This window comes from Patella vulgata, chromosome 1 (genome assembly GCF_932274485.2).
Source record: "Patella vulgata chromosome 1, xgPatVulg1.2, whole genome shotgun sequence".
Lineage (NCBI taxonomy): Eukaryota > Metazoa > Mollusca > Gastropoda > Patellidae > Patella > Patella vulgata.
In genome coordinates, this window is record NC_065879.2 from 29789739 (window position 1) to 29816694 (window position 26956).

The 26956-nt window shown below is 35.0% G+C and overlaps 1 protein-coding gene and 1 long non-coding RNA gene across 4 annotated transcripts in view; both read right to left on the reverse strand.

Moving 5' to 3' along the window:
• Nucleotides 1–26956, reverse strand: part of LOC126826618 (alpha-1,3-mannosyl-glycoprotein 4-beta-N-acetylglucosaminyltransferase C) — a 51688-nt gene that overhangs the window by 19036 nt on the left and 5696 nt on the right. The window contains exon 1 of one of the 2 annotated variants that reach the window (XR_007682678.1): nt 3911–4302. Coding sequence is in view for 1 of the 2 variants with exons in the window: in XM_050555962.2 (XP_050411919.2) it covers nt 9511–10655 (1145 nt within the window). In the remaining variant the exon portion in view is untranslated. Of the gene's footprint in view, nt 1–3910; nt 4303–8112; nt 10656–26956 lie in introns of those variants that run through there. The other variant, XM_050555962.2, reaches the window with a different exon arrangement.
• Nucleotides 11674–25354, reverse strand: LOC126828168 (uncharacterized). Of its 2 annotated transcripts, XR_007683176.2 has the most exons (7): nt 21037–25354; nt 20705–20741; nt 20084–20272; nt 19684–19959; nt 14136–14268; nt 13516–13604; nt 11674–13074 (listed from the first exon to the last, which is right to left on the reverse strand). It is a non-coding gene; the product is annotated as an uncharacterized LOC126828168 (long non-coding RNA). The 2 variants fall into 2 exon arrangements; XR_008786878.1 differs by having other exon boundaries at nt 11675–13074; nt 20705–25354.

The following is a 26956-nucleotide window of genomic DNA, read 5'->3' on the forward strand; positions in this document are numbered from 1 at the left end:
TTGCGTACGTGGAGAGGCCATTTTTTCAGACAGTTTCGGTCCGGTTTTCACTAAATTCACACTTAACCGTTGTTATGGTGTAACAGTGATATATTAAAACCTTTTTTTAAAAAAAGAAATCAGATAAAAATTGTGATCTCTATAGGGTCGACAAGCTACAAAAATGGATTTTTCGTACAATCAGGAGCAATAATCCTGGAGGTGACGGCCCGATAAGCGCGAATTTCGAAAGGAACCGCGATCTTTGGGTTGTTAACATACATAAGTTTCATCAAAATCGGATACAAATTGTTACATCTAGAGGGTTAACAACCTTGGTATTACATACTTTTACAGTATTAGCGTACCTAGATCGGCCATTTTGTCGGGCAGTTTCGGTCCGATTTTCACGAAATTCGAACTCAGCCGTCATTATGGTGTAACGGTGATATGTTTGAACTGTTTTGAAATTCGAATAAAAATTGTGACATCTAGGCGGACCACAAGCTAAAACATGATTTTTTGTACAATCAAGGACCATAATTCATGAAGTTAAAAGCTACATACTTCCAATATGGAAAGAAGCCGGGATCGTTGGGATATAAACCTATAATATATTTCAAGTTTCGCCAAAATCGGATAAAACTTGTGACCTGTAGATTGTCCACAAACAAATTGTAGACGGGCGTACAGACAGAGGCGACGACAATATGTGGAAATTGAATTTGAACAAATCACCGCCAGCTATAAGTGTAGGGTAAAATCTTTTGATGCGCCTGTTATATTTATATATCTTTATTCCAGGCATCTGTTTGATCATAATTGTTGCTAATCTTTAATTTGTCTGATTAAATAAATATCACCGTCCATGTACAAAATATATAATATTATATAAATGATATGTTCCCTCGGGTTAGTAATAACACATATATTTTAGATCAGCACTATGGATCATAAAGGGCAGTATGGCAAATTGGTATGTTCCACAGTCTATGATTATGTGTTTGCCAGAAATGAAACACACCACAAATTCTTTTGAAAATCTTATATAATGTTGTACTACACAGAGGGATAAGCCGGTTGATTTGTGGATATTTTGTGCTAAAAAGAACCCCACAGACTAGAAATTGTCATGAAAAACGTTTCATGAAGAGATGTAGCAGGCACCAGGAGTCACATTGCATGGGAAAGATGATAGGAGAAACTGTAGGTGGTCTGTGTCGAAGAAAATAACAAATAAATCTTTTTAAGACTCATAGTCATAAGAGGTTCAATAAAACTGACTAATACACGCATATTATAATTAAAAAGAGTAAAGCAACAACTATTTGACGACCATGCTTTATTGGCGTCCATGATCGCGTATCGTAGTTCCAAATGTATAACATCAAATTAGACGAACGCATTTAACGATAGCGGACAGCCGCGCTTTTCTAACCAACTTTTCTTGCATCGACAGTTTTGAAAATATTTTAGAACCATTGCTTGAAGCATAGTCTTCTTGACGCTTTAATTAGAATAAAGCAAGATTCATTATTATCGTTTAGTGTTTGCGAATTAATAATTTGGTTATATAAGATCCTCAAAGGGAGTCATGTAAGAATTAACACGATTGTTGCTTCAAAGTTCAATATAATTAGATATTTCTGACTGCACTGTAGTATCGTTAGAATTGATTTTCATATACATCATGGAGTCTCTAATTACGTTAGCGACTGCAACCGATTACCTAAATTTGCATTACCTCCATTGTCTGTGATGTAATGCAACCGTATATTTGAGTCACCTTTACATGTATAGGGAAATCAAACTATCTGATAAGAGTTTTGTTATGCAAACAAACGGAATAATATAGTGACATGATATATCGATCACCAAAGAATTCAATAATATCATATTCAACTAACGTCATAGATATTAGCGCTACCCCTGGGCTGGGTGGCCTAATGGTTCAATGAGAGTGTTTTAGATCATCATACGGTATGTCACTGATTAAAGGAGCGTGGTTTCGACCATCCAACGCCCCGAAACAGTTAAATTTTAATTTTCCAAAACGATCGGTCCACATCCGGACCTTTTTTGAATTTGAATCGTAATTCCCCCCCCCCCCCAAACCACCTTTCAAACGCAATCAAGATTAGTTGAGTAAGCGTAGTATACGAGAACCCTAAATAAGGGTATATAAATGAAGAATATTGTAAGTTCTTAGAGAAGTGACAAATAAACAGACGGGGATATTATCGTAAACAGTGTAAATCCCGAGAAACATTTTTATTGTAGTGAAGGTATTTAAAAAAAAGGCAAAAACAAAAGGGGGCGTGGGGCTTTTTATTAAAATAATATTCTGTTTTTATCTAGTGTGACGTAATCTAGTGTGACGTAATGAGACGTAATATAGATAAACAGCTTGTCGTTCTTGTTTTAATACTTCAAAAATAGATAATGAAAAATGAATATATTGAAAATTTCAATCAACTTACATTATTCGGAGCGAAGTTATGAATGTTTGAAGTTTTGACAAGAACTAGCGTAAATTGTCTTCAGGTCACAATTCTATGGAATACAATTACTGCTTTTTACTGAGCGACGTTTCGACTAGACTTCTCTAGTCATTATATTGTCCTGTCATATTTTCATTTTTTACCATAGCTTGATAATGACTAGAGAAACCTAGTCGAAACGTCGCTCAGTAAAAACAGTAATTGTATTCCATAGAATTGTGACCTGTATACTCTTGTTCAATTACTAAATGCCATTGAAACCGTTTAAATTTTCTTCGATTGTCAAGTTCTACTGCCACTTAAATAAACGGTCTCGATTGTCAGTCCGTCAGTGAATGAGATGGGGAGTATACATAAATAGGAGATTATTGGAAATTAAAATACAGGTTATAGAAGCATTGCGTAGTCACGTGCTTGCTCTCATGGGGTGTGATTTGATGATAATCAAAGTATTGGAAGTGATATCCTTTCAAAAGGCCGATAAATGTAGATATAATAACATGTTACAATTCTTGAATTGTCCATGTTTTCGATGGTGATCAGGCAATTAGATGTATTGTAATCAATCCATTCAAATCGACTAAGAATGGAAAAATCATAATTTACTGTAAAACTTTCATGAAAATAGAAAAAGAATTAGTAAAATATCGATGATGGGCTTTTCATCATTGAAAAAACAAGTGAAGGGGAGAAAGATCTAAGTCACCTTTTCAACGAACCCCAGTTAATTGCGCCATCTGGTAGCAAATTGTATAAGCTTTCTGTGGAACAATCAATTTCAGGTAAAAACGACCGGAGTCACATCGAACCAAGGCCCTTCTGAAATGGCCCCCCGGACAAATACGTCCATCGTACCCTTTATTTGACCTTAATTTGGATGAAAAGTGAAAGTCAATTGTTGTACTGGTAAATATGATTCGTATTAAACATCATTTTGTTAAACCTACTCGTTGTTCTGTTCGCGTCAAGCATTCTCGTCCAAAAGTCTGTTTTGCCGTTTATGCGAAAAGGCAATAATGTGACTTAGATCGTTCTTCCCCTGGACTCTTCAATTGTACAAGCCACATTTCCCTAAAGTTTCATATTTTTTCAGGGAAGACGCCTATACGACGGTAAGACAAATGTATAAAGGTCCAATATATGAAAACAGATATCCATGCATTATTGGTATGAGATATTATATAATAGAAAGATATTGATGAAATATTGGTATGAGATAGATATCCATGCAATATTGGTATGAGATATTATATAATACTATTATATCCATGCAATATTGGTGTATATGAGATATATATATACAAAGTACATGCAATATTTGTATGAGATAGATATCAATGCAATCTTGGTATGAGATGTCATATAATAGAAATATATCCATGCAGTATTGGTATGCGATATACAATTAAAAGGATTTATGACTATCTTACCCTACAGCATTAGCTTTGTATTCTATAATATCACCAGACCTATATTTATCCTTAGTTTTCTCGAGATCAAACTCTTTTAATAACCGCCTAATTATTTTTTCATGTTTTCGTTTCGTTTCTTCTGAATATTCTCTTTCTAGTTCCATCCTTTTACTTATTGTACCATCATTTGTGGGTTTGGCAATTATTTCTGTCTCCATGGCAGCTGAAGATACAAACATTCTGACATTTTCGTCATCGGTAGCTTGATCGCGGGTTCTTCCGATTGGCATAATAATTATGATCCCCAAGGCGTTTTTCTCTTAATTTCGATTTTATTGTTATAACGTAAATCTCGTTAATGGCAATTGTTTACTTCATCGCCGAAACATCGATTGTGCGGTCTTGTGTTTAAACGATGAAGGTTTTAATTTGATATTGGATTCTGTGTCTGATAAAATCTTAGTTTCGGGCATGTCACTGTACTTTATCATTAATTAACTGCACGGCGTTAATTAATTTCGTGTTATTAGGGTAATTGATTTGGTGAAGATAAGAAGGACAGGATCAACGTTAGATAAGACTGAATTAAATCAAAGTGTAATGAATACTTATAATACCAGTACATTACCGTTTGTTGTAGAGTTCATGCAGTTCGAAATATTAGCAGATATATTTTATTGAAAATTACATGGGTTTCATTAGGCGTTAAATCCTAATGTAGTGATTATCTTTAATACACACAGGTTTCGCTCACCGTTTAAAAGAATTTAAGGCTCAGTTTGAAACGTTATCAGATAAATATCAAAGGTGCATTCCCACTTATAAAATTTTATTTGATGATATATTTAGACTAAAAACATATCATTTGCTTGATAAAGACGAGGGTATCCTCGTCGAAACGTCGCTTAGTATTAAACTCATTAATTGTGTATCCATAAAATTGTACCATGTGTTAAAAACACATCGAAGCTTATTTATTTATTTATGAACAGTTTGCTTCAAATCCCACAGAACAGTAGGACGTTAAACCCCATTTCATTTCATTTCGCTTCAAATCCCTCTCAAAACATTTTAACGCAAGACACTATCCCAATGCGTAAAAGAAAATCTATTATAAGCAGCCTTGTTAATCACCTGACTTGACTGAGGGAGGGTCCATTTATGGCTTGTATTTGTCGGTACTTGTTGTCCATTTACATCAAAGTCGAAGTAAATTATTGGATTGTACTCTGCCCACTTCATTTTTCACCGTTTAATAATTTTATTTAATATCATATGTATAATTTAATGTAATTACTCTCGTCGAAATTTCGGTTGTTTTTTTTTTCCAAATCCAAGTTGTTTCATAATATGGGATACACATTTTTTTCTTTACAACAAAGAACCGAAGTGATATCAAAAGAAGTCAGAATCACTGGATATTAGGGGATATTATTCACAACATAATAACTCGCCTTGTCAATTATGTCCCAATTTTCTTTAACACCGACTAAAATAAGTTGTGCTGGCTTCTCGTTTAATACATAAGATGTGCTTTAGATAACAATAGCAATGGAAACATTTTCTGTGCAAATCGCAATCAGTGATTAAATTTCAGTGACACACACTTTTGTAAGCTTCGAACATTTCAGCCAAGGCTAAAGACCTAAATAAATCGGATGGAGCAGAAAAGTAAATCAATTCTTGTCAAAATACTTTTTATCAGAACATCATAGCGACATTTTAAAGCCTAAAGTAGTAGTACGTAACAGGGCATTTTTTAATACAGTGAGTAGTGGGGCAAATACCCCAGTGCTAAAACAAATTTAACGTCCACTCGGCACAAACTAGGTAATTTTGGGACTAACATATAGTTGAATAATTCGCTTGCGTGTAGTGGGGGTAAATCGGGGGACCTGGGGTAAACCCACGACTTTATACAGGTGACAAACAATAAAGAAGCAAAGGGCCAATATATAATATCAAGTGAAAATCACGACCTTTTGGTACTATTTGAGAGATGAAAAGTATAGCTTGTTTAAGTAAACAAAGTACAGGGCGTTCCCCTTCAAAATAAACTATATTATTCATATCGGTTCAAGTAAGCATTATTTTTACTATACGATCTATTTTGAGTAATATACATGTATCTTTACTGCCGAGAAACCACTTTATATAGGTATAAATTTTGTAGCTAACCGATGAAAGTGATATGAATATCCCGTAAATTGTTTTGGGATATACGTTATATTAATTTGTGTTTTTAGATAGCGTGCAGACTATGTCGCACACTAGCCATATTCCCGAAGCAATGCCGAGAAATCCCTCTCTGACCAAGCAATTGACTTCTGATACTTGCGCTTTGAGGAAGTGTTCTTTCCGTTTGATCAACTCTCTCCTAAGTACTGAAACATGACAGCCCTTCGTTTAAACATACATTATGCAAGAGCTAAATCTGCCTATTGCAGATCTTTCTTTAGGTCTGAAATGTTTTCTAAATTATTAATTAGACATTAATTAACTTATCCAGGCCATAATCACCTCTCGATGGCATCGGATTTCTCCGATATTAAATAGATTTGAACAGTTCAGCCATATTTTGATTTAAGCTAAAAATGGAGGTGCGAGACTTAGCTTCGAACAACCAGTACGGTGGTTGAAATTATTGCACACGTCTTGTCAAACCTTCAAAGCCTAATATCTTCGCTAGCAATAGAGTAATTTAAATGAAATTTTCAAATAATTCATTTTACTTTATCTATTTTCGAATTATTATAGCAAGAATGGCTAGCTCTTTATCTAAATCTTACATAATGTATCTTTAAATGAATATTTTTTTACAGCTATGACCCTTGATTTTATGTAAATTGTATACAATCTATGTTATTTTAATAATTCACTTGCGTAATGGCCCAGGGATTACTCACAAGGCTTGACAGGCGGCCCTACGCATTATCAATGGTAGACCCTATCATCTAACGTGCACGCGTTAAACCATTCGACCACACAATTGTCAATAGCAGACCTTATGAATTAACGTGCACGCGTTAAACCCTTCGACCACACAACCCCCCCCCCCCCCCCATGGTTAGAGATGTAATCAGCTTAATACATGTTTTATAGTGGAATTGATCATATCGCTGTGTAATATAATAGACCAATCGAACGATAATAACACTAATAGCCGTTACCGATATCTGTATAAAATTAGTTATTGATGAATCAATCAAATACTTTTATTCCAACGGTTTCTATGGAAGTGTGACTACAAATAGATTGAGCAATTCGCGTTTAATGTGCAGTATGGTATTAGTTGTGTTTCTATCGGTTTTGGTCAGTAGAGGTTTGCCAGGAAACCCTCCACTACACGTACGTTTGTGACACAGTTATCTTCCCACTCATTCATGAATGCGGATATAGTCAATAATCTGTAGTTATGTGTTATGTAGCTGTTGTCTTTTTATAAATCATGTTTAGGCTCTTCATAATAAGCATATTATATAGAAAGTCACCCCTTTTGGCTCGGATTTACAGCTCGTAGTAAATGTGAATACTGAGCAGGGTGTCTATCGGGGCCTAATCAGAAAGGTCCACATTACTATTACAGTTGGTTCCTACAAATTTCATCCCCAAAGTTCATACCAAGATGCTTATAACCTGCAAAACGTAACAGTGATCAGATAATTCTGAAATTCTAAATTGTGAAATTTTGTCATTGTGATCAAACGATTAAAAGATCTTTTAAAATTTGTACTGGAAATGATTGGAAGGCGTAAAACTCCAACATGAATAACCAAACACCAAAATTTTGGATATACCGAAATTCCAAACTTTCTAAAATAATTTAACATGACACAGTATTACTCCGTTGTGATTCGTAATAATTGCATGTTAAAATAATAATTTTGTGTTCGAATAATAATCACATTTTCAAATAATAATCACATTTTCAAATAATAATCACATTTTCAAATAATAATTATACGTCCAAATAATAATTATATGTTCAGATGGTAATAATATGTTTAAATAATAATTATATGTTCAATTGTTCAAATAATAATTATTATGTTCAAATAATAACTAAAATAATGATCTCGATTGTGAATCTATACAAAATACTGGATGAATCTAACTACAAATGACTTACATTACTTTTAGGGCAACTATAAGCTTACAAGATTAGCCATTGCTATATGTATACAATATCTATCTATGAGAGATTAAAAATAATTACTTACTTTAGTCGTAGCCAGGGTGGAATACATGACATGATTACAGGTCAAACTTATTAAAGTCAAGAGACCCACCATAAAACAACGAATGTTTTATAAAGACCCCTTAATTTCTGTTTACTTTGTAATTAAGACAGGTTAACTCCACAAACTCAACAATACATATTGTATTCAGGGATACTCAACGTAGCGGGAAAGTCATTTTAAAGTATCATTTATAAGTAAACATTCGAATATTAGCAAACACTACTCGTGTCCCCTATAAATAAGGTGTTATCTAGACTCATAAAATAACCTCTGTTGATCGAGCTGGCCGTTTCCAGGCCTGCACAATCAATAAACAGAATAAAAGCTACATGATTTTCGTATTTAACTGTTAGAAACTGCGAGAGAATGCTTCAAAGACTGTTGATTAAAAGAAACCCATTTATTAGCAGTACATGTACATATGATTATGATTATGATTATAAATTTGAAAAGAATATACAGATTTGGTTTAATCAATAATGTATACTGTACCCGCTTCAATAAATTCATAACCTAATTCACCAGCGAAGCTTCTATTGCGCACAATTTGATGGCTGGTTTGTGGCATTTGTTTGGAACAGTTGCCATCATATCATTCATAAGCAAGTATACTAATATCATTTGCTGTATGACAAATGTTCCAAATGAAGATGTAGAAACCCCAGAATCAGTGAAACAAAGCCAAAGGCTACGACAACTGAGGAACGATCGCCATGATTGTTCCTTAGACAATTGTGCATCGAGTGAGCTACTTCGATGATGACGTCTCGATCGGTTACCCTAGTCATTGGTACACTCGTTCTTGTGAAATTCAATTAAAGTAAGCCAATAAACGTGTGACATTTGGTTTACCAAGATAAGTATACTTGCTATTCGTACACTTGATATTATCACTCAGTTCATATGTTAAATTCTATACTAAACAAATTTATTAGCAAAGAAAACCGAACATTTTGCTTGGGGAATAGAAAAGGGCGGCCATTGCTATTTGATTTTGCATGTTTATATGATATGATAATGATATGAAATATGTTTTGGTAAAAGAAATAACAGTCTTACTTTTCTGCATCAACCTGGCCAATAAAGTCTAACAGATGCTTGGCAGATTGTGAACATACAGGAAACACAGTTGCTAGTGAGCAAACCTTTCGTTGCTCGACTACAATCGAGATCGGAAAGTCGAACATCCCAGTATGTTACTTACAAGTGCAGGACGACCACCACACAGATAACAACTAGAAATATTCAAACCAAGGACAGCGAGTTAAAGCGGACAAAATGAAGCTATCAAACCAAGTAAATGGACCCGGAGTACTGGTCGCAAAGACAATGTCACAAATTTTAAAACCTTTAATTCTTAATAGTTTGTAGCTTACATCACCGACGTTTAATATATATAGCTACAGATCTGAAAAGTATCCAGTCACTTTGCGCACCTGTTATTCTAATAACTACACATGCCACTGGATAAGAATTTGTGATATTAACACCTATTATACCTCCAGAAAAAACTCCAAGAATACGTGTTTCACTACATGTTATATGACCCGGTTTAGTTCTACGTACAATTGTCCCAGATTCTAAAGTGCCTTTTTTAAGTCTGTCTCGTGTACTATTCACAAATCCGGTAATTATCACTATCCGGTCCAACAGCTGTTGCTCTTTAAACGCGATAACAACCGAGTCTCCGCTTTTTGGACTATAACTCCAAAATATGGCGTCTGCGTATTTCCCTTCATATACTTTTGACAAAGTATGCGGAAGATATGCTTGAAGAGAGGTGAAAAGGTCTGCGGGAGGATTGTCTCCCCTTAGTACATTCATCTTTCTTTCGAAAAATATGTCTTTGTCTTCCTTTCGCTTGTTGGTGGAAAGTGACGAATGCACACCCAAATGTTTAAACAGTTTAGGCACTCGTAGATATATCTGTGTCTGTAGCATCATGGTTAGGAAATCATACATCAAAAAGTCACAAGGCTTTTCATTATAGAATGTCTTCAACACTGTTGCCAATTTTAACACATCTCGGCTGCGGTACAATTTACCTATAAATCCCATGCCCGTAAAATCTAGCATTACCCACTTTTTATCACTATGTTCATCGATGAAATCTTTGATTTTTTTTAAGTATCTTTCAGTAGCTATCACATCATCCTCGAGTTGCATGTAATATTGGGACAGATTTGCGGAATACGTCATCACATATGCGTAATCTAGATTTTGTTTAGAGCGCCACTGGACACGTTTTAGAGGATCGTTAAACGTAATTTCCAAGTTATTAAAATCTGGATAATAACGCGGAGGAATTTTAACAAAGTGTATAACCTTCCGCGTAACAAGTTCTTTGTATTTATTTGTAATGTTTTTGGCAAGTTCTTCATTGTAAAACTGATTGGTATCAGCAAGTAATATGACGATCGTAATTTCCGAATTATCACCATCGTTAATTAAAGATTCCAGGGTTGAGTATATATACACAGCTCCTTTTCGAGACACAGTCGGTATAGCTATTGTTAAAAAACCTGAAACAGAAAATAAACGTACTTTGAAAGTGAAGTGGTTGGTTAATCGGCCTGTTAATAGCTTCAGCAAGGTAATAATTCTCTGTTATTAAGATTAAATGTCCAAGCAAAAGAAACACAAGTAGGAGCAAAATATGAAAGTGTGAAATAGAAGACAAATTACTGATGCCCTTGCCCCATATTCAAATTACTGATTATGCCCTTTTCCCATATTCAAATTATCGAGGATGACCTATATTCACAGAATGAACTACGAGTAGTTCAGCCGACAGGGGAGCAGGCGGGTATACCTTTTTCATAATTCCTAAACTGCAGTACCACTCATAGGGTTTCAATCATACGATCCCGATCAGCTTGGGTGGGGTGGGGGGGGGGGCAGAAATTGAAGTGAGCGAAAAATTGTCAGCGAGCGCCGAAGCACGACTTCGGGGGGGGGGGAGGTAATGGCCAGTGAGCAAATCAACAAGAGCAGTCCGATATAGCCTTATTTATGTAGCTTTCGAACTGAAATCTCACTCTGTGTGCGGTCCACCTGAACTCCAGATTTGGGGCAAGAGGGGATAGAATTGATAATGGCCGAAAAATTCATGTAATGAAAGAGAGAGAAATTGGGTTTAACGTCCACTCGGCGAAAACTAGGTCAATTCGGGGCTGACATATGGTTCTATTTTATTTCAATAATTCGCTTACGCATAGGGGCCTTAAGCAGTGCACTGAAAAAAAACTTGTGTTGAAACAACACAAACTTGTGTTGTTTTCAACACAAGTTAGGTGTCTCTATTTAACAACACAAACTTGTGTTGAAACAACACAAACTTGTGTTAAATGTTGAAACAACATAAGACTTGTGTTAAAATTTACCAAACAACACAAACTTGTGTTGAAACTTGTGTGAAAATCTACACAATACTTGTGTCGAAACTTGTGTTGAAATTTCTGAAACTTGTGTTGAAATTTCTGAAACCTGTGTTGAAATTTCTGAAACTTGTGTGGTTTCATAAAAACTTGTGTATAACCACCAACAAAAACTTGTGTTTTATTTTCCCTCAATTTAGCAATCTTTCCCATGCAGCCCCCCACCCCTTTTGCTCTGTTTAACCTGTAAAGTTTGATAAATGAGGTAACAATAATTTTATTTGTTAAATTATCATTTATTCATAAAATGATAGGAAAAAGTAAATTAACACCACCAAATCAAAACTAAATAGACATCATTTGAAATGTTAACAGAAAAACAGAGATATAATTCTAATACTAATAAAAATTTTGTTATACTTTGCCCCCCTCCCCCAACATCACAAAATACAAAATAGCTATTTAATTTTTTCTTTACCCGAAAACAAGAACTGAGAAAAGAAAGATCCCTACCCCATACCCCAAAAATATATAATTCAAATATATCTAAATTTAATAACATCCAAACCAAGCCCTAATTAGATTAATTATGCACTAAACTGAAATACTTTCAGAAACTGAAAAGTGCTACAAAGTCATATTACAAGTGATTTGTGAGGCATCTAGAAATAACTAGCATACACAGAAAACTAACAAAAGACAAATGCACTATTTTGCAGGAGTAATAAAATGATGTAGAACCTTTTCCTCAAACAAAATGAATATTTTGTACATAAAAGGAGCAAAGCATCAAGATTACAGGATTGAAAAATAAAAAAATATCAGAGAAAATCGCAAACATTAAATAATATGTACAAAATATATATAAATAATCACAAGTCAAAAGCAAGGAGGAGCCACTGTGGTTCAGTGAGTGCATTGGCCGAGAAATTTCAACTGGATTTTCCCACATAGTTCCCACACGTCAGTAGTGTAGGACATGGCAAGGGATAATTGGGTATAAGCCCAGAATTGAAACTACCCCCACTGCGTTTACTTTAAAGAACCCTTGACAATTGAATTATCTGACTCAATGACAGACCCTTCTGATCCAATGTGCGTGTGTTAACCATTCGGCCCTCCTGGGTCCCCTTTAAACAACCCTTGACAGTTGAAATATTTGATATAAGAGTAGGTTGTAGGGCAGAATCACCATAATAACACAGAAAAGTAGGATATTAAACCCTATTTCATTTCATAAGCAAGGGAAAGTCACCTTAATGTAGGTCAAGGTTTTTTGTAATTCTGGGTATATTTGATCTACATTTGGTTTCTAGACTATGCCTATTAAATACTTTATGATTTCCGACCAAATTCTAAGTGATTTATATGTCACTTTACATTCTATATTATACATAAATTTCTGTAGAGAATTAAAATCTAATTGTGTTTGGGATGAATATTTAACAGTAAAAACAAAAAAAAATATTCAAAAATTGGGTCAAATGCATTCTTTTCCAGAATTATAAAATAAATTGATGCTTGGGATCTCTTGTTGTTATCATACATCGAATAATCTTCCAGCCTAAAAAATAAAAAGTAGGCAATAAGAATACTTTCTTACTATTTATGGTTCACAATGTTTGAATAAACAATTTATTTTGCCACATCGAGACTGAGTCTCTATTTTGTTTCATCTTTGGGTAACACTTATTGTGTCTTGTCCAGTAACAGACCCAGGCAGATTATTATATTTTCTTTCCTTCGACAACAAATTGGATATTACCTATTAAAATCTATTTGAAAAGTAAAATATTGTCCATTTTTATACTGCTATTTACTGTAAAAATACACATAGGGTCTATCACAACTTGAAGAAAATCAATGGATGTGATTGTCAAAAATCAAGAATGCCAAGACTTGAATAGGAGAGTCCTAGGCATTGCCCCAAGAAGAATAACTAGATTACCAATCAAGTGTATAGAACTAGTTGATGATTAAAAATACAAATATGTATGTTACTTACATTTTACCTGATTATCAAGCTCTGTGAGAAAAAGTTTCCATAATATGAATAGCCATTTCCAACTGTCTTGATCTTTCTGATGTAGTTAACTGAGAAAAAAACCATACTATGTTTTAGTTGACTGTCTAGTCATTCAGATTGAACAAAAAAACGTGGTCCCGTGTACACATTGGTGTGCATGTAAAAGATCCCCTGGCAGTTAGAATTTGATACAAGAGAAGGCCTTAAGGTCACGGTACCCGGCAAAATTTCTCTCGTAGCACACTGTATGGCATATGCCCAACTTCATTAGCCCAGTCCTCCGTACTGCAATGTCTTACTGCAAACCCGCGACCTTAAAATATGCGAGCCAGTGTCTAACCCACTTGGCCACCGTGGTCCCCCACAGATGAGACAGTCATATCTACATGTATCTGGACATAAGTAAGATTCTGTTTGTGCACATACATGTACGTGTACAAATTTACTATACTAAACTGAATTTTAAATTTCAAAACAATGAAATGAAATGGAGGTTTATGTCACATCAGCTCCAACCGGGATATATTGTGCCAAACACATTATGGTGAGATTCTAAAATACCATAACAACAATCTTTTCTATTAGAATTGAACACTCACCCTCCAAAAACACCTATGAGAAAGCATAGGTGCTCAAATCACCATTTCTTCAGCTCTTTCTTTTTCCATATTTGGGTTTTTTGACTTATTTTATTATATGATCTTTGATTTGCTATGGCATCTAATATGGAAACTGAAAAATATGAATATGTGACATGTAATAAACTGTTTAAGATACCTTACCATATACAAACTGTGTGATATCTAAAACCATTTGAATCCCGAAGATCTTACCCAAGCCTTGAAAATCTGTTTTAATAACCCTTGATTGTCATGTGACTGGACTGTCACAGTAATTAGAAGAGAGTCATGTGGCTTAGTGTGTAAGGCACTGGCTTGGTACCCGGGAGGTTGCGGGTTCGCTCCCAGTGTTGACCGAGAAAGCTCATTTGAATTTTTCAGCATGGATTCCATGCCTAGTCGTCATGGTGGCTAAGTGGGTAAGACGCTGGCTCGCTAGCCTGGAGGTCGGGTGTTCGATCCCTGCATTGGCCGAGAAAGTTCACCCAGATTTCCCGGCGTGGTTCCCCCTTGTCAGTGATGCAGGACGGAGGGCCTGACAAGGACAGCTGTCTAGTCATTCGGATGAAATGAAAAAACGAGGTCCCGTGTACACGTTGGCGTGCACGTAAAAGATCCCTTGACAGTTGGAATTCGATACACCGCAGTGCCGCTGTCCGGGCAAAATTTCCTCATAGCACACTGTGTGGTGTATGCCTGTCTTCATTAGCCCAGTTCGGAGCAAAACAGTAGGACGTTAAACCCCATTTCATTTCATTTCTAGTCGTTTCAATGGAACACAAAACCTGAGGTCCCATTGGCGTGCATTTAAGCCGATAGTATGGTAGTTGGAATTTGTTGGCTGTAGCACCCGTGTCACAGTTCGACTGCTAGTTTGCGATACCCACTCGATATGAATGAGTGGTGATTGGCTAATGAATTCTAAAATCAGACGAATGCTTCGGCGAAGCGGACACACCACTCAAATACAATTCGGCCAAATATATCAAACATGTTTGATTCGGGCGTATGTCAGTGGATAAACTAGGTGAAGTTTAGCGCCAATTGATTCAGCCAAATCCTTTGGCTAGTTTATCCAGCACTGACGATTTAAGTTTGTACTTTCTTTATATGCAAATATCACATTTGAAAGAGGCTGTAAGCCTACTTTCTTTATATGCAAATATCTTATTTGAAATAGGCCATTATTATGTGATTCCCCACTTGAATGTGACTAGGAATAGGGTCGCCTGTCCAGCCTTGTGGGTTTTCTCCGGGTCCTCCGGTTTCCTCCCTTTCCTAAATACCCCTAGGGTGTATTCGAAACAGTGTTCCGGTGCAGAGAACGGACGGAGAATGGGTTCTTGTCGGACTTGAGCAGTCTGGAATGCGTTCACGAACACATTCCCGTTCTCAAATCCCACACTACCTCATAGCTGGTGTGAGGGAGAACAAACATGGTCGACGTATCGATAACTGCTGAGAAAACAGCATCATGGGTGCATTTATTAATTTAAAAGTTTAATACCGTTCGAAAATTGGATGTAGTATGTGGCCAGTATAACATCAAGTAAGTTAGGTTGCCAGGCAACGAAACATATGCCCACAGCAGTTTAATCGTTTGCGCAGTCAACAGGGATTGTCGCATATTCATTCTTTTGTAGGTAATGTGGGCATTTACAAGAAAATTTCATACAAGATTATAATTTTCGTCGTTTGTGGGTTTACAAAGGTCGACGCATCGATAACTGCTGAGAAAACAGCATCATGGGTGCATTTATTAATTTAGAAGTTTAATACCGTTCGAAAATTGGATGTAGTATGTGGCCAGTATAACATGAAGTAAGTTAGGTTGCCAGGCAACGAAACATATGCCCACAGCAGTTTAATCGTTTGCGCAGTCAACAGGGATTGTCGCATATTCATTCTTTTGTAGGTAATGTGGGCATTTACAAGAAAATTTCATACAAGATTATAATTTTTGTCGTTTGTGGGTTTACAAAGGTTCTACAAACTGAAACAAGGGCCTTTATTGTTGAAATTTGACAGATTTTTTTGTTTTGTGTTTTACTAATTTAAATAATGCATACAATTTTCATACAAATCGGATGATAATTTTGTTGTTCGTGCGTTCACAAGGTTCGAAAAAGTGAAACAAGGGCCACAACTCTAGACATAATTCACAGAAATCGCAGAAATTTAATAGACGTCTTCGTTTCACTAATTTAAAAGATTCAAATGAATTTCACAAAGTGAAACAAGGGCCATAACTCCAGAAGAAACTAACAGAAATTATTGAAATTAAATAGGATTCATCTCATTAAAATAAACAACATATCAATTTTAAAATAATCAGTTCTGTAGACGACGGACAAACCTACGGACGAGGGCGTATCAAAAGGTGATGTAATCGTCATCCAAAGAATTGAAAAGGAGTAAAACGGTGTCATAATTTATCAAAATAATGCTTAATAGCGAAGTAAATACTAAACAAGTTATCGTAACAGATTGTATGAATTTAATTCATCTTGTTACCATGGATACCGTTCTCTCATGTTCGAGACTCATGAAAGTGTTTTCATGTTCTTCAGCCGTTCTCGAACCTGCGCAAACACTGTTTCTAATACACTCCTACGGTACGCGCAAGCAAATCATTCAAATAAAATTGAACAATATTAGCCTCGAAATTACCTAGCGCCAGTAAGTATAAAGGATCTATCCGACAAACACTAACAACAACTCTAGGTTGATTACATGTCATTTGGGACTCACGTCATTTGGGACTCGCGTCATTTGGGACTCAAAAAAATATGACCACGACATTTGGGACTCCGGTATACGTCGTTTGGGACTCGGGTTAACGACGTTTGGGACTCGGGATAATTTATTAGAAATAGGCCAATTCAAACAAAACACGAAAGAAAATATTTATTAACATGAAACACGTGGTTAGTAAAAGGCTCAACCAAACGATAAAACATTAGTTGCTTTTACGGTTCTTTGATAATCATCGTTTCTCATAAAAGTTTTATATTTATTTAAAACGAATAATATGCTGATGAATTTATTTGAAAATGACCTACACAAAAAAACAAAATAAATATTTACACGACATGCAATCTTTTTTTACAAGCCCCTAGAAATTGTTAACGATAATCCGTGAGCTGCACGTTGACATGCTTGTCGTAGATGGCAATACCAATTGATAAATTAGTGCGTACAAGGCAAAGTTTTTTTGTGGAAAATATAAGAAATGGCAACGATTAAAGCGGGATAATTAAAGCTGATTAACTGATAATCCCAATGTTATTACAGTATGTTCAAAGAAACCTAACGGTTCTTTGGTGGATGAGGAAAAATGTGAGTTGTCAATCATCGAGAATGGCGGCCGTGTGTTGATTGCAGTTATACCGTTTCACGAAAAAACATTAGCAGTGGTCTGTCAATCAAGCTCGTTTACTATTTCTAACGCAAATTTTTCGTTTCGGTTAAAACAAAATATACGTCCATTTTAATTGGCCGAAGGATGTGTGACTAATAGAAATATGGCGGGCGGACAAACTGACCAAACAGTATATTTCGAGGTATTTGAGGTAAGCTAATTTAATATTATATCATAACTGCATGTGCATACTTGTGTTTCTGTGTGATTAAATATTCAAAAAATCATTCTTAGGATACAGCCTCGACACCAGTCAGCCCTGAATTGCAATGTTTGTTTTGTGTTCTGGGCGCCATTTTGAAAAAAACTGACATGACCTATATAATACAATCCAGCAATAGTGCAGTCAATTTCCTTTAAAAGGGAATCCGAATATTCATGTATTTTCTTATTGAAGAGTAGCTATTTCAATTTGTAAATGTCCAGTCATCTTAGACAAATAATAATTCCAACTTCAAATCAGTTGTATTTATTCAAATCATACTATGAATAATTGTATTTTTCCACTTGCATAATAATAAAAACTTGACTTTTATTATTTTATTTCTTCAGGCCAAGAACATGGAAAATTGGTAATTGCCTTGTATCACTGCTAACTATAAGGCACAGGGAGCCTTGGGCAGAAATGATAATAATATGGTTCTCAGATATGTTACTGTGTACAGACTGAACAAAAAATATATATACACTTGCTATTACATGTACATTATATCATTGGCAATAATAAGATCCAATTTTAGTTTTTAATTACACACTGTTAACCACCAATAGATGAAAATAAATCATAAAATGTATTCAGCTCGACGTAAGACTTAAATAAATAGATACAGTATCACCTTGCAGCTGAATCACATTACATATCTTTTTAGTTGATGTTCATATCGTCTTACGTATTTGTCAACATCAATGTGACCTTGTTCTATGTCACATTAGCCTATTCACGTTACCACGAATTTACTCACCACACCATCGCATAGTTATGAATTTATTGTTTCACTTGACTAAAGAAACATTTTGTAGGAATGTATGCTTTTATAGATTGGACACTTGTTTGCAATATCATTGTCGGTGGAAACTGGCACTATACCTAAAGAATGACTGAACAAATAGCGGAGACGGGGTTTCAGCCGGCTGATTTAAATTATTTCTTTAAATACAGTAAAGCTTGAAATATGTCAGTTTTCCCTCTTTAGAATGTTTTTGTAAATAAGTTTTTATTGTAGTTTCCGTGGCGTATTCCCAATAAGCGTTAGAAACAAAGATATACACCCTTAATCCCGGTGCCGATAAATGTTGGGTTGTGTGGAACATGCTAACAAATCTCAGGTACGATATATGTTTGATTCTGGTTGAGAACAGCATGAGAGCAACATGATTGTTTTCATTGGAGATGAGACGCAAATATTCAAAGGGGTCAGACAAACTCTAAACCAACCGCGTTCCCTTCACTGAGTCCCTTCAAAGGAGGCCCTGTCTGTCTACCCGTGGAATAACATGCATTTGTATCTGTTAAATTTGTGTGGTAGACAGATTGATATTATTTATATAACGTCTTACCCCAAACAAATTGCAAAAGAAACCATGAAGTTTCTGAGAGCGATATTTCGTAATTAGTGTGCTTTAATGGTGGGAGAATAAATAATTAAATTTTTCAAACACAAACAGGTCATATATAAAATAGCATTTTCTGACAAGACCAGCGATAATCTCGTAAGATATGACTTTTACTATGTCTATTAAATGGTTTTCGACGTCTCTTCAAGGTCACCGTCTTGCGCCAAAGTCGTGAAACGCACCGTCGGGGGATTTGTTGGGGCCTGTCTCCCCCAGAAAAATTTCTAGAAATTTCAAGTCGGTCTTGCCTGGCCGTGAATACGGCAACCTGAAAGTGGTCGATTTTAATGTAGACATCTGAACTCCAATCAACAAATCAATCAACCAGGCTGTTGTCGTTGCATTCACATGACACCAGACGTGTCACCGATGAAACAAATATGCCTGAAACAAATGTCGCTGTTAGTGCGACCCATTTGTGACAATTTCAAGGTCCCAAATAATAGTCCTTTTTTACTATTAATAGTAATTCAATCAGTAAGTGCTATTTACCTTATAATAGTCGTCTTGGCTTTTACCCGACATTACACAAAACACCAATGGTAACTGTCGGGTGGTCTCTCCAGTCTTAATGAAGGCGTGTATGGAAAACAGCTGAGACCATGGCTTGTTCACCACCCGAAAAGTTGCATCCATATACCAAGTTTTTGCGCGTGCGAGTAGTTGCATCTGTCTATCAGTACAAAAAATGTGATGGCGCCTTTCCCCAACTTTTACTCTTTTTTGATAAAATCCCGGTGCACTATGATCGATGAAATCTTCGTCAAGCTAAAACAAAAAATAAATAAAAAAGTACATTTAAGTACATGTTAATAAATAAATAAAATTGTACATTTAATTACATGTTAATAAATCCTTATATACATGGGTATTTAATTACATGAGTACTTACGCTTGACGACACGTCAGTGGGATCTTTTGGTCGCAGAGTCTGTCGGGTTCTTTATAGCGACCTTACAAGTGCTGCAATGGGTGGTCTGCTATGAATGGGTTCTTCTGCAGAACCGACACTGGATAAAACTCTCTCCGCTATTGAGGAACATGCCTTAGTAAAAACATTTCCTTTGGCTTCATGCTTTGCCTGTAATGATAAGATAAAACATATTAAACTACAAATATATTATTGGTTTATTTATATTTTATTTATTTATTTATATATTAAATTCATTTATTATTATAGAGTTAACTAGGTTAACTAGAGTTAATTATGCAGAATTAATATAACACAACATACACAGATGGCAATAGAATGAGACAGTGTTCAGAAAAAGGGCGGAAGAAGACTACCTGTCCTACTTGATTCTAGGACATATATATAGCATGGACCTACTTGATTCGACCAATTTAATACAAGGAAATGAATGGCATAGTTTGTGTCAAGTGAATTTAGTGAACTTTAAACCCCATTTACTCGACCTCTCTCTACAGAGATAAATACTTTTCGTGTTACATACAATAACAATTATTGGCCATTATTAAAAAAATATATTAAAAGGAAATGAAATTCTGTTACCTGTTTTTCTTTGTGTAGTACATGCTAACATCAATGACTGGAAAAAAAAATAACGAAACTGTAGAGAAACTTCTGAATCATTGAAAGTCTAATATTAGGCCTACACATTGATGACATTGATATAAAAAAAAGGCTGATTTGTTTGTTGTTGTTTTTTTCTTTTACAGAAATAAGATTACATTTCAACTAAACAACTAACACAAAAGTTAGTATCTAGCTATAGTCCATGTCTGGATATACATTTCTCCTTTTGCCCGAACGTCTATAAAAATCAAAGATGGCGGCCAATAATTGCAACCGGGTATTACTATAAAATCAAGACAGATTCTTACCTGCTGGTCCTAGTCGGGGGTTTCTTGCAATTATAAGTATTTGAACAACGGTGTAGCGCCGATTAGCTAATAATAATTAAGCACGATTTCAGAAAAATTAAGACAGATTCATTAGATTGCTGAATTAGCGGAACACTTTTAGAACACATCAAAAACATTTTCTTTGTGGCGCCATTATATAAATAGACTTCCGGTGCAGTCAGTGGCAGTAGTTCTAAATCTGACTGTTTTAAACGAAACGAATTATTATATACATAGAAGCAATATATACATGCTAAATTAAATACACGGTTTTATTTTTTGTAAAAATTTACAAACCTGCGGTCTGGTATTCTATGTGACCATTATAATTTTTTTAAAAATATCACGGCTAAAGCACCCTGTTGATGCTAACTTCACTACATCTATCTAACTGAATGTCGCTGATATAATATCAAAGAAAGAATTTGTCGCAATGACTAAAGTATAGATACTTCTTCTTAGTTAGTTGTATTTTACGTCCGCTTCCACTAGGGGTGTCACAATAAGACATTTTTTTTACAAATCATTTCAGGCCAGCAATTTCCAGAGGCGAAATTGCTAGCTGAACACGATTTTTAGAAATTTTTTTATCTATGACGTCATTTTCGGTTGGGGTTTGTCTGATTTCCAAAATGGCCGCCAAAAGTTGACGTAAAATGAATTTCCAGATAGGATGGGTGATTTTCATGCAAGGTATGGCTTGTAATATATCATATATAAGGTTTTTGTTGTAATTGAACTGAAAAATAATCTCTAAAACTAGTTTCCCCAAATCCAAGATGGCGGAAATTCAAAATGGCGGCTAAAATTTACCTAAAATGGCCGATTTGTCAGATTAAAGTCATTTCACAGTTTGATTTGGTTTGTAATATGTAATCTAAAGGGTTTTCACTGTCACTGAACTTAAAATTAATCTAAAGAAAAAAAGAGTTTTCAAAATCCAAGATGGCGGAAATTCAAAATGTCGACCAAAATTTATCTAAAATGGCCGATTTGTCAGATAAAAGTCATTTCACTCTTTGATATGGTTTGTAATACGTAATTTAAAGGGTTTTGAATGTCATTGAACTTAAAATCAATCTAAAATAGAGTTTCCAAAATCCAAGATGGCGGAAATTAAAAAATGGCGGCCAGATTTTCTCTAAATTGGTCAATTTTTAAGATAATCGTCAATTTTCTGTTTGATATGGCTTGTAATATGTCCTCTATTAAGTTTTCAGAGTCACTGAATTTGATAATTGTAGATGATTGTTTCAGAAAAAAAAGGGACAATCACCAATCTTTCTATTGGATTGGTTTATAATAGCAAATTGTAATAGTTTTTTTAGGGCAACTGAATTTGATCTGACCCAGGAATCTACCTTAATCTAAAGAAAAAAAGAGTTTTCAAAATCCAAGATGGCGGAAATTCAAAATGTCAACCAAAATTTATCTAAAATGGCCGATTTGTCAGATAAAAGTCATTTCACTCTTTGATATGGTTTGTAACACGTAATTTAAAGGGTTTTCAATGTCATTGAACTTAAAATCAATCTAAAATAGAGTTTCCAAAATCCAAGATGGCGGAAATTAAAAAAATGGCGGCCAGATTTTCTCTAAATTGATCAATTTTTAAGATAATCGTCAATTTTCTGTTTTGATATGGCTTGTAATATGTCCTCTATTAAGTTTTCAGAGTCACTGAATTTGATAGGGGGGTTGGATGGCTGAATGGTTAGCATGCGCGTGCTGTATCATAAAGTCTGTCATTGAGTCGACTGGCGTGATTTTGAATCCCCGGTTGTACGTGGCAAGGAGTAGGGTCGCCTGTCCAACCTCGTGGGTTTTCTCCGGGTCCTCTGGTTTCCTCCCACTGCTAAAGACCCCTACGCACAAGCCAATTATGTAAATAAAATTAAACCATATGTTAGTCCCGAAATGACCTAGTTTGTGCCGAGTGGACGTTAAACCCCATTTCTCTCTCTTTCTCTCTGAATTTGATAATTGAAGATGATTGTTTCAGAAAAAAAAGGGACAATCATCAATCTTTCTCTTGGATTGGTTTATAATAGCAAATTGTAATACTTTTTTTAAGGGCAACTTAATTTGACCTGACCCAGGAATCTACCTGTCAATAAATAAACCATGTGCAGAACTTACCAGTCAGCTAATTAGAATTTCAAAGAATTTAACCTTAAGACACAATAAATGTAGCTTAATTGTTTTTATGCATAAAACCCCCATAACAATACAACGGGGCCAACTGACGCATTTTTAATTTCATCTCCTTTGTCTTTGCACCATTTTACCGGAGTGAGAATCATTTGTGGTATATCCAGTCGTTAAGAATTTAAGTTCTCCTATTCGTTCAGAAATTTTAATGTGGTCCGTTTTTGCATCGAAGACTCCGTGTCCAGTAACTTTTGTGGTATAGTCTAGATGTTGTATCCACAGGTCATTTTCGTCAGTTACGTATTTCACAACAAGTTCTACATGTAAGAACAACACATAAGAAAAGAGGAAATCGTGGGAGATGACTTTTGGGATACCTAGTCGTAAATGCATTTCCAATTATTTTCGTGATGATTATTTTTAACTTAGAACTTGGTGTGCATTACATTACAGACGAATATGATCTGTGGATACCATACCACACAAGTTGCGGACACAGAGACTTCGATGATTCATTTTACACTTTTCACTTTATGAAATACATGACTGACAAATATGAATTCATCTGTCTAGATGATACCACAAACGGTTTCCGGACATAAGTCTTCTGAACAAAAGTTAATAAATATTGATATTCGTCAAGCAGTGTGCTATGAGGAAAATTGGCCCAGACAGTGGTACTATGGTGTACTCTTATTTCGAATTCCAACTGTCTAGGGTTCTTGTATGCGCTCGTCAACGTGTACATATAAACTTGGTTTCTCGAGAAGCCCCCCGGTGCTGCATCCTGACAAGGAGAAACCACACTGGAAAATCCTAAGGTACTTTTTCAGCAAACATAGGGATCGAACCCCAGATCTCGTTCTTAGCGAGTCTTACTCACTGAACCACTATTTCGAACCATTTCTGAATAAACAATAGATAAATTCTTAACAACTGGATATATATACCTCACTGTTTTGCTGGAATAATATTAAATCTTGTTTATGTGAGATCCAGTATAACAGTTCCAGTTACCATCAAAATAACTACTACTCTTTGCTATTACAAGCCAATCCCATAGGAAAATTCACGATTGTCCTGTTGTATTTTTAAGCAATCATCTACCATCTTCAAAATTCATTTTTGATGTAATATTCATTTTCAAAATTCATTTTTGAGGTAATATTCATTTTCAAAATTCATTTTTGAGGTTATTTTCAAGTTCGTGGAATTTGAAAACCTAATAAAGGACATTATTACAAGCCATACAAAACCGAAAAAATGACGATTATCTGAAAAATCGTTCATTTTAGGAAATTCTGGTCGCCATTTTGGATTTTGGAAACTCTTCTTTTGAGGTTGTTGAGTGACACAGAAAACCCTTTAAATCGCATATCACTCGCCATATCAAACTTAAAAATGACGATTATCCGAAAAATCGACCATTTTAGGGAAATTCTGGCCGCCATTTTGAATTTCCGCCATCTTGGATTTTGGAACCCCGTTATATTTAGATTAATTTTAAGTTTAGTGACACTGAAAATCCTTTAAATTACATATTATAAATCATATCAAAGAGTGAAATGACTTTTATCTGACAAATCAGCCATTTTATATTTTTGTATTTATTGATGTCAGTAAGATGTTACTATGGAGAACGTAAATTTCAGATTATACATTCCAGACTTCGTAATTGTAAAAGTGCTCTAAACTTCCATAGATTTTTAATGCATATTTCACATAACCCGACATGCAGTTGTGGTCATACTCAAGAAGACAGCGACCATTATTTTCTGCACTGCCCAAATTATTCGTCTCAGCGTATCTCAACATTAAATACCCTCCCATTTAAATCCATAAATACAAAAGCGTTCCTATATGGCGATACCAACGAAAGTAACCCGTTCAACAAAGTGAGTTTTAGTAAAGTTCACAAGTATTTAAAACTAAACAAGCGCTTTGAATAGATAAGGTAATTGTCAGGCGACGATGATTGGTGTTAAATAGTGATGATGACGATGATGATGACGATGATGATGACCATGAAGATGATTTATTTATATATTTATTTATATACTAGAAGAATGCCCGGCTTCGCTCGGGGGTCATAACTCCGAAACCGGAAGTGGTAGACTAACGCCACCTGGCCCATGTTACTCCCCGGTATGAGCTACCCCTATATCCCAAATTTCAGACTCGGAAATGACAACGTGAATGATGGATCAGTCGAACGACAGAGTGAATGACAGGAGTTTTCCAGTCGAATAATAAAGATAATGGCAACGCTGGTCATAGCATATCTGTTTATAATATATTTCATATAAATGTTTATACACGTATTTGAAAAATACATTTAGGTCTACGTGTAATGTTGAATGTATAAATTCGGAAATGTTTTGATCTCTTGAACTGTATTATTTAAAATACACGATTAACGTATTAAATTGTAAATAATGAATCAAGCCAAGACATGTATTAAATGTTTTAAATGTTTTATTGAATTGGAATAGAAACTGAAAACAGATTAACACCCTGTGTGAGATATTTCATTCAAATATTGTGAAAGGGTTGGTAATAAAATTAAAATTGTCATTGTGTCATTTTAATAACATTGAATCGTCCTATTCTGTTACGTAGTCGTCTCAACATATTGTTGTCGTGGGTTACTTCTGCTAAACAACTCAATAGAAACGAGTAAAGTATTATAAACGAAATTATGTCTAAAGAGTTCTTCATGACATGTATTGACTGTAAGACACAAAGCGTACAGGATCTAAGTGTGATGTTAAAGGTCAACACGTAACTAGTGAACTGATATATATTGTACAATTTATCTAAAGAGTACATTTATGAAAACGTGGTACTTTTCTGATATCTAGTTAAATTAACACTTACCCAGATATTGGCATAAGCATGACTTAAAATGATCACGGCTAAAACACTTCCGTGACAATCAAGAATTCTTTATGTAAGAATAGAGCTTTATAAGACCGTAAATGCACCACACATTATGTCTCCATAAGATGGTAGCTATATCAAACTTAAAAATGACGATTATCCGAAAAATCGACCATTTTAGGGAAATTCTGGCCGCCATTTTGAATTTCCGCCATCTTGGATTTTGGAACCCCGTTATATTTAGATTAATTTTAAGTTTAGTGACACTGAAAATCCTTTAAATTACATATTATAAATCATATCAAAGAGTGAAATGACTTTTATCTGACAAATCAGCCATTTTAGGTAAATTTTGGCCGCCATTTTGAATTTCCGCCATCTTGGATTTGGGGAAACTAGTTTTAGAGATTATTTTTTCAGTTCAATTACTAAAAAACCTTATATATGATATATTACAAGCCATACCTTGCGTGATAATCACCCATACTATCTGAAAATTAATTTTTCGTCAAATTCTGGCGGCCATTTTGGAAATCAGAAAAACCCCAACCGAAAATGACGTCACAGAAGTAAAATAATCTCATAATCGTCTTCAGTGACAAATTTTGCCTCAGAAACAACCCGACCCCAAATTTTGTTCCGATTGTGACACCCCTACTTCCACCGAAGTGATATCGCAGACAAAAAGTATAGATAACTTGGAGAACCATTATATCAATAAGTCGATTATGAGATACACGTGGATGATCAATTAAATTTGATTGGTTACTTTTCAGTTAACCAATACTGTCCAATTTCGATTACATCAACTAATTACATTATTAAGAGTTTTACTCATTTTTTTTGTTCATTGTACATTGAATCAATT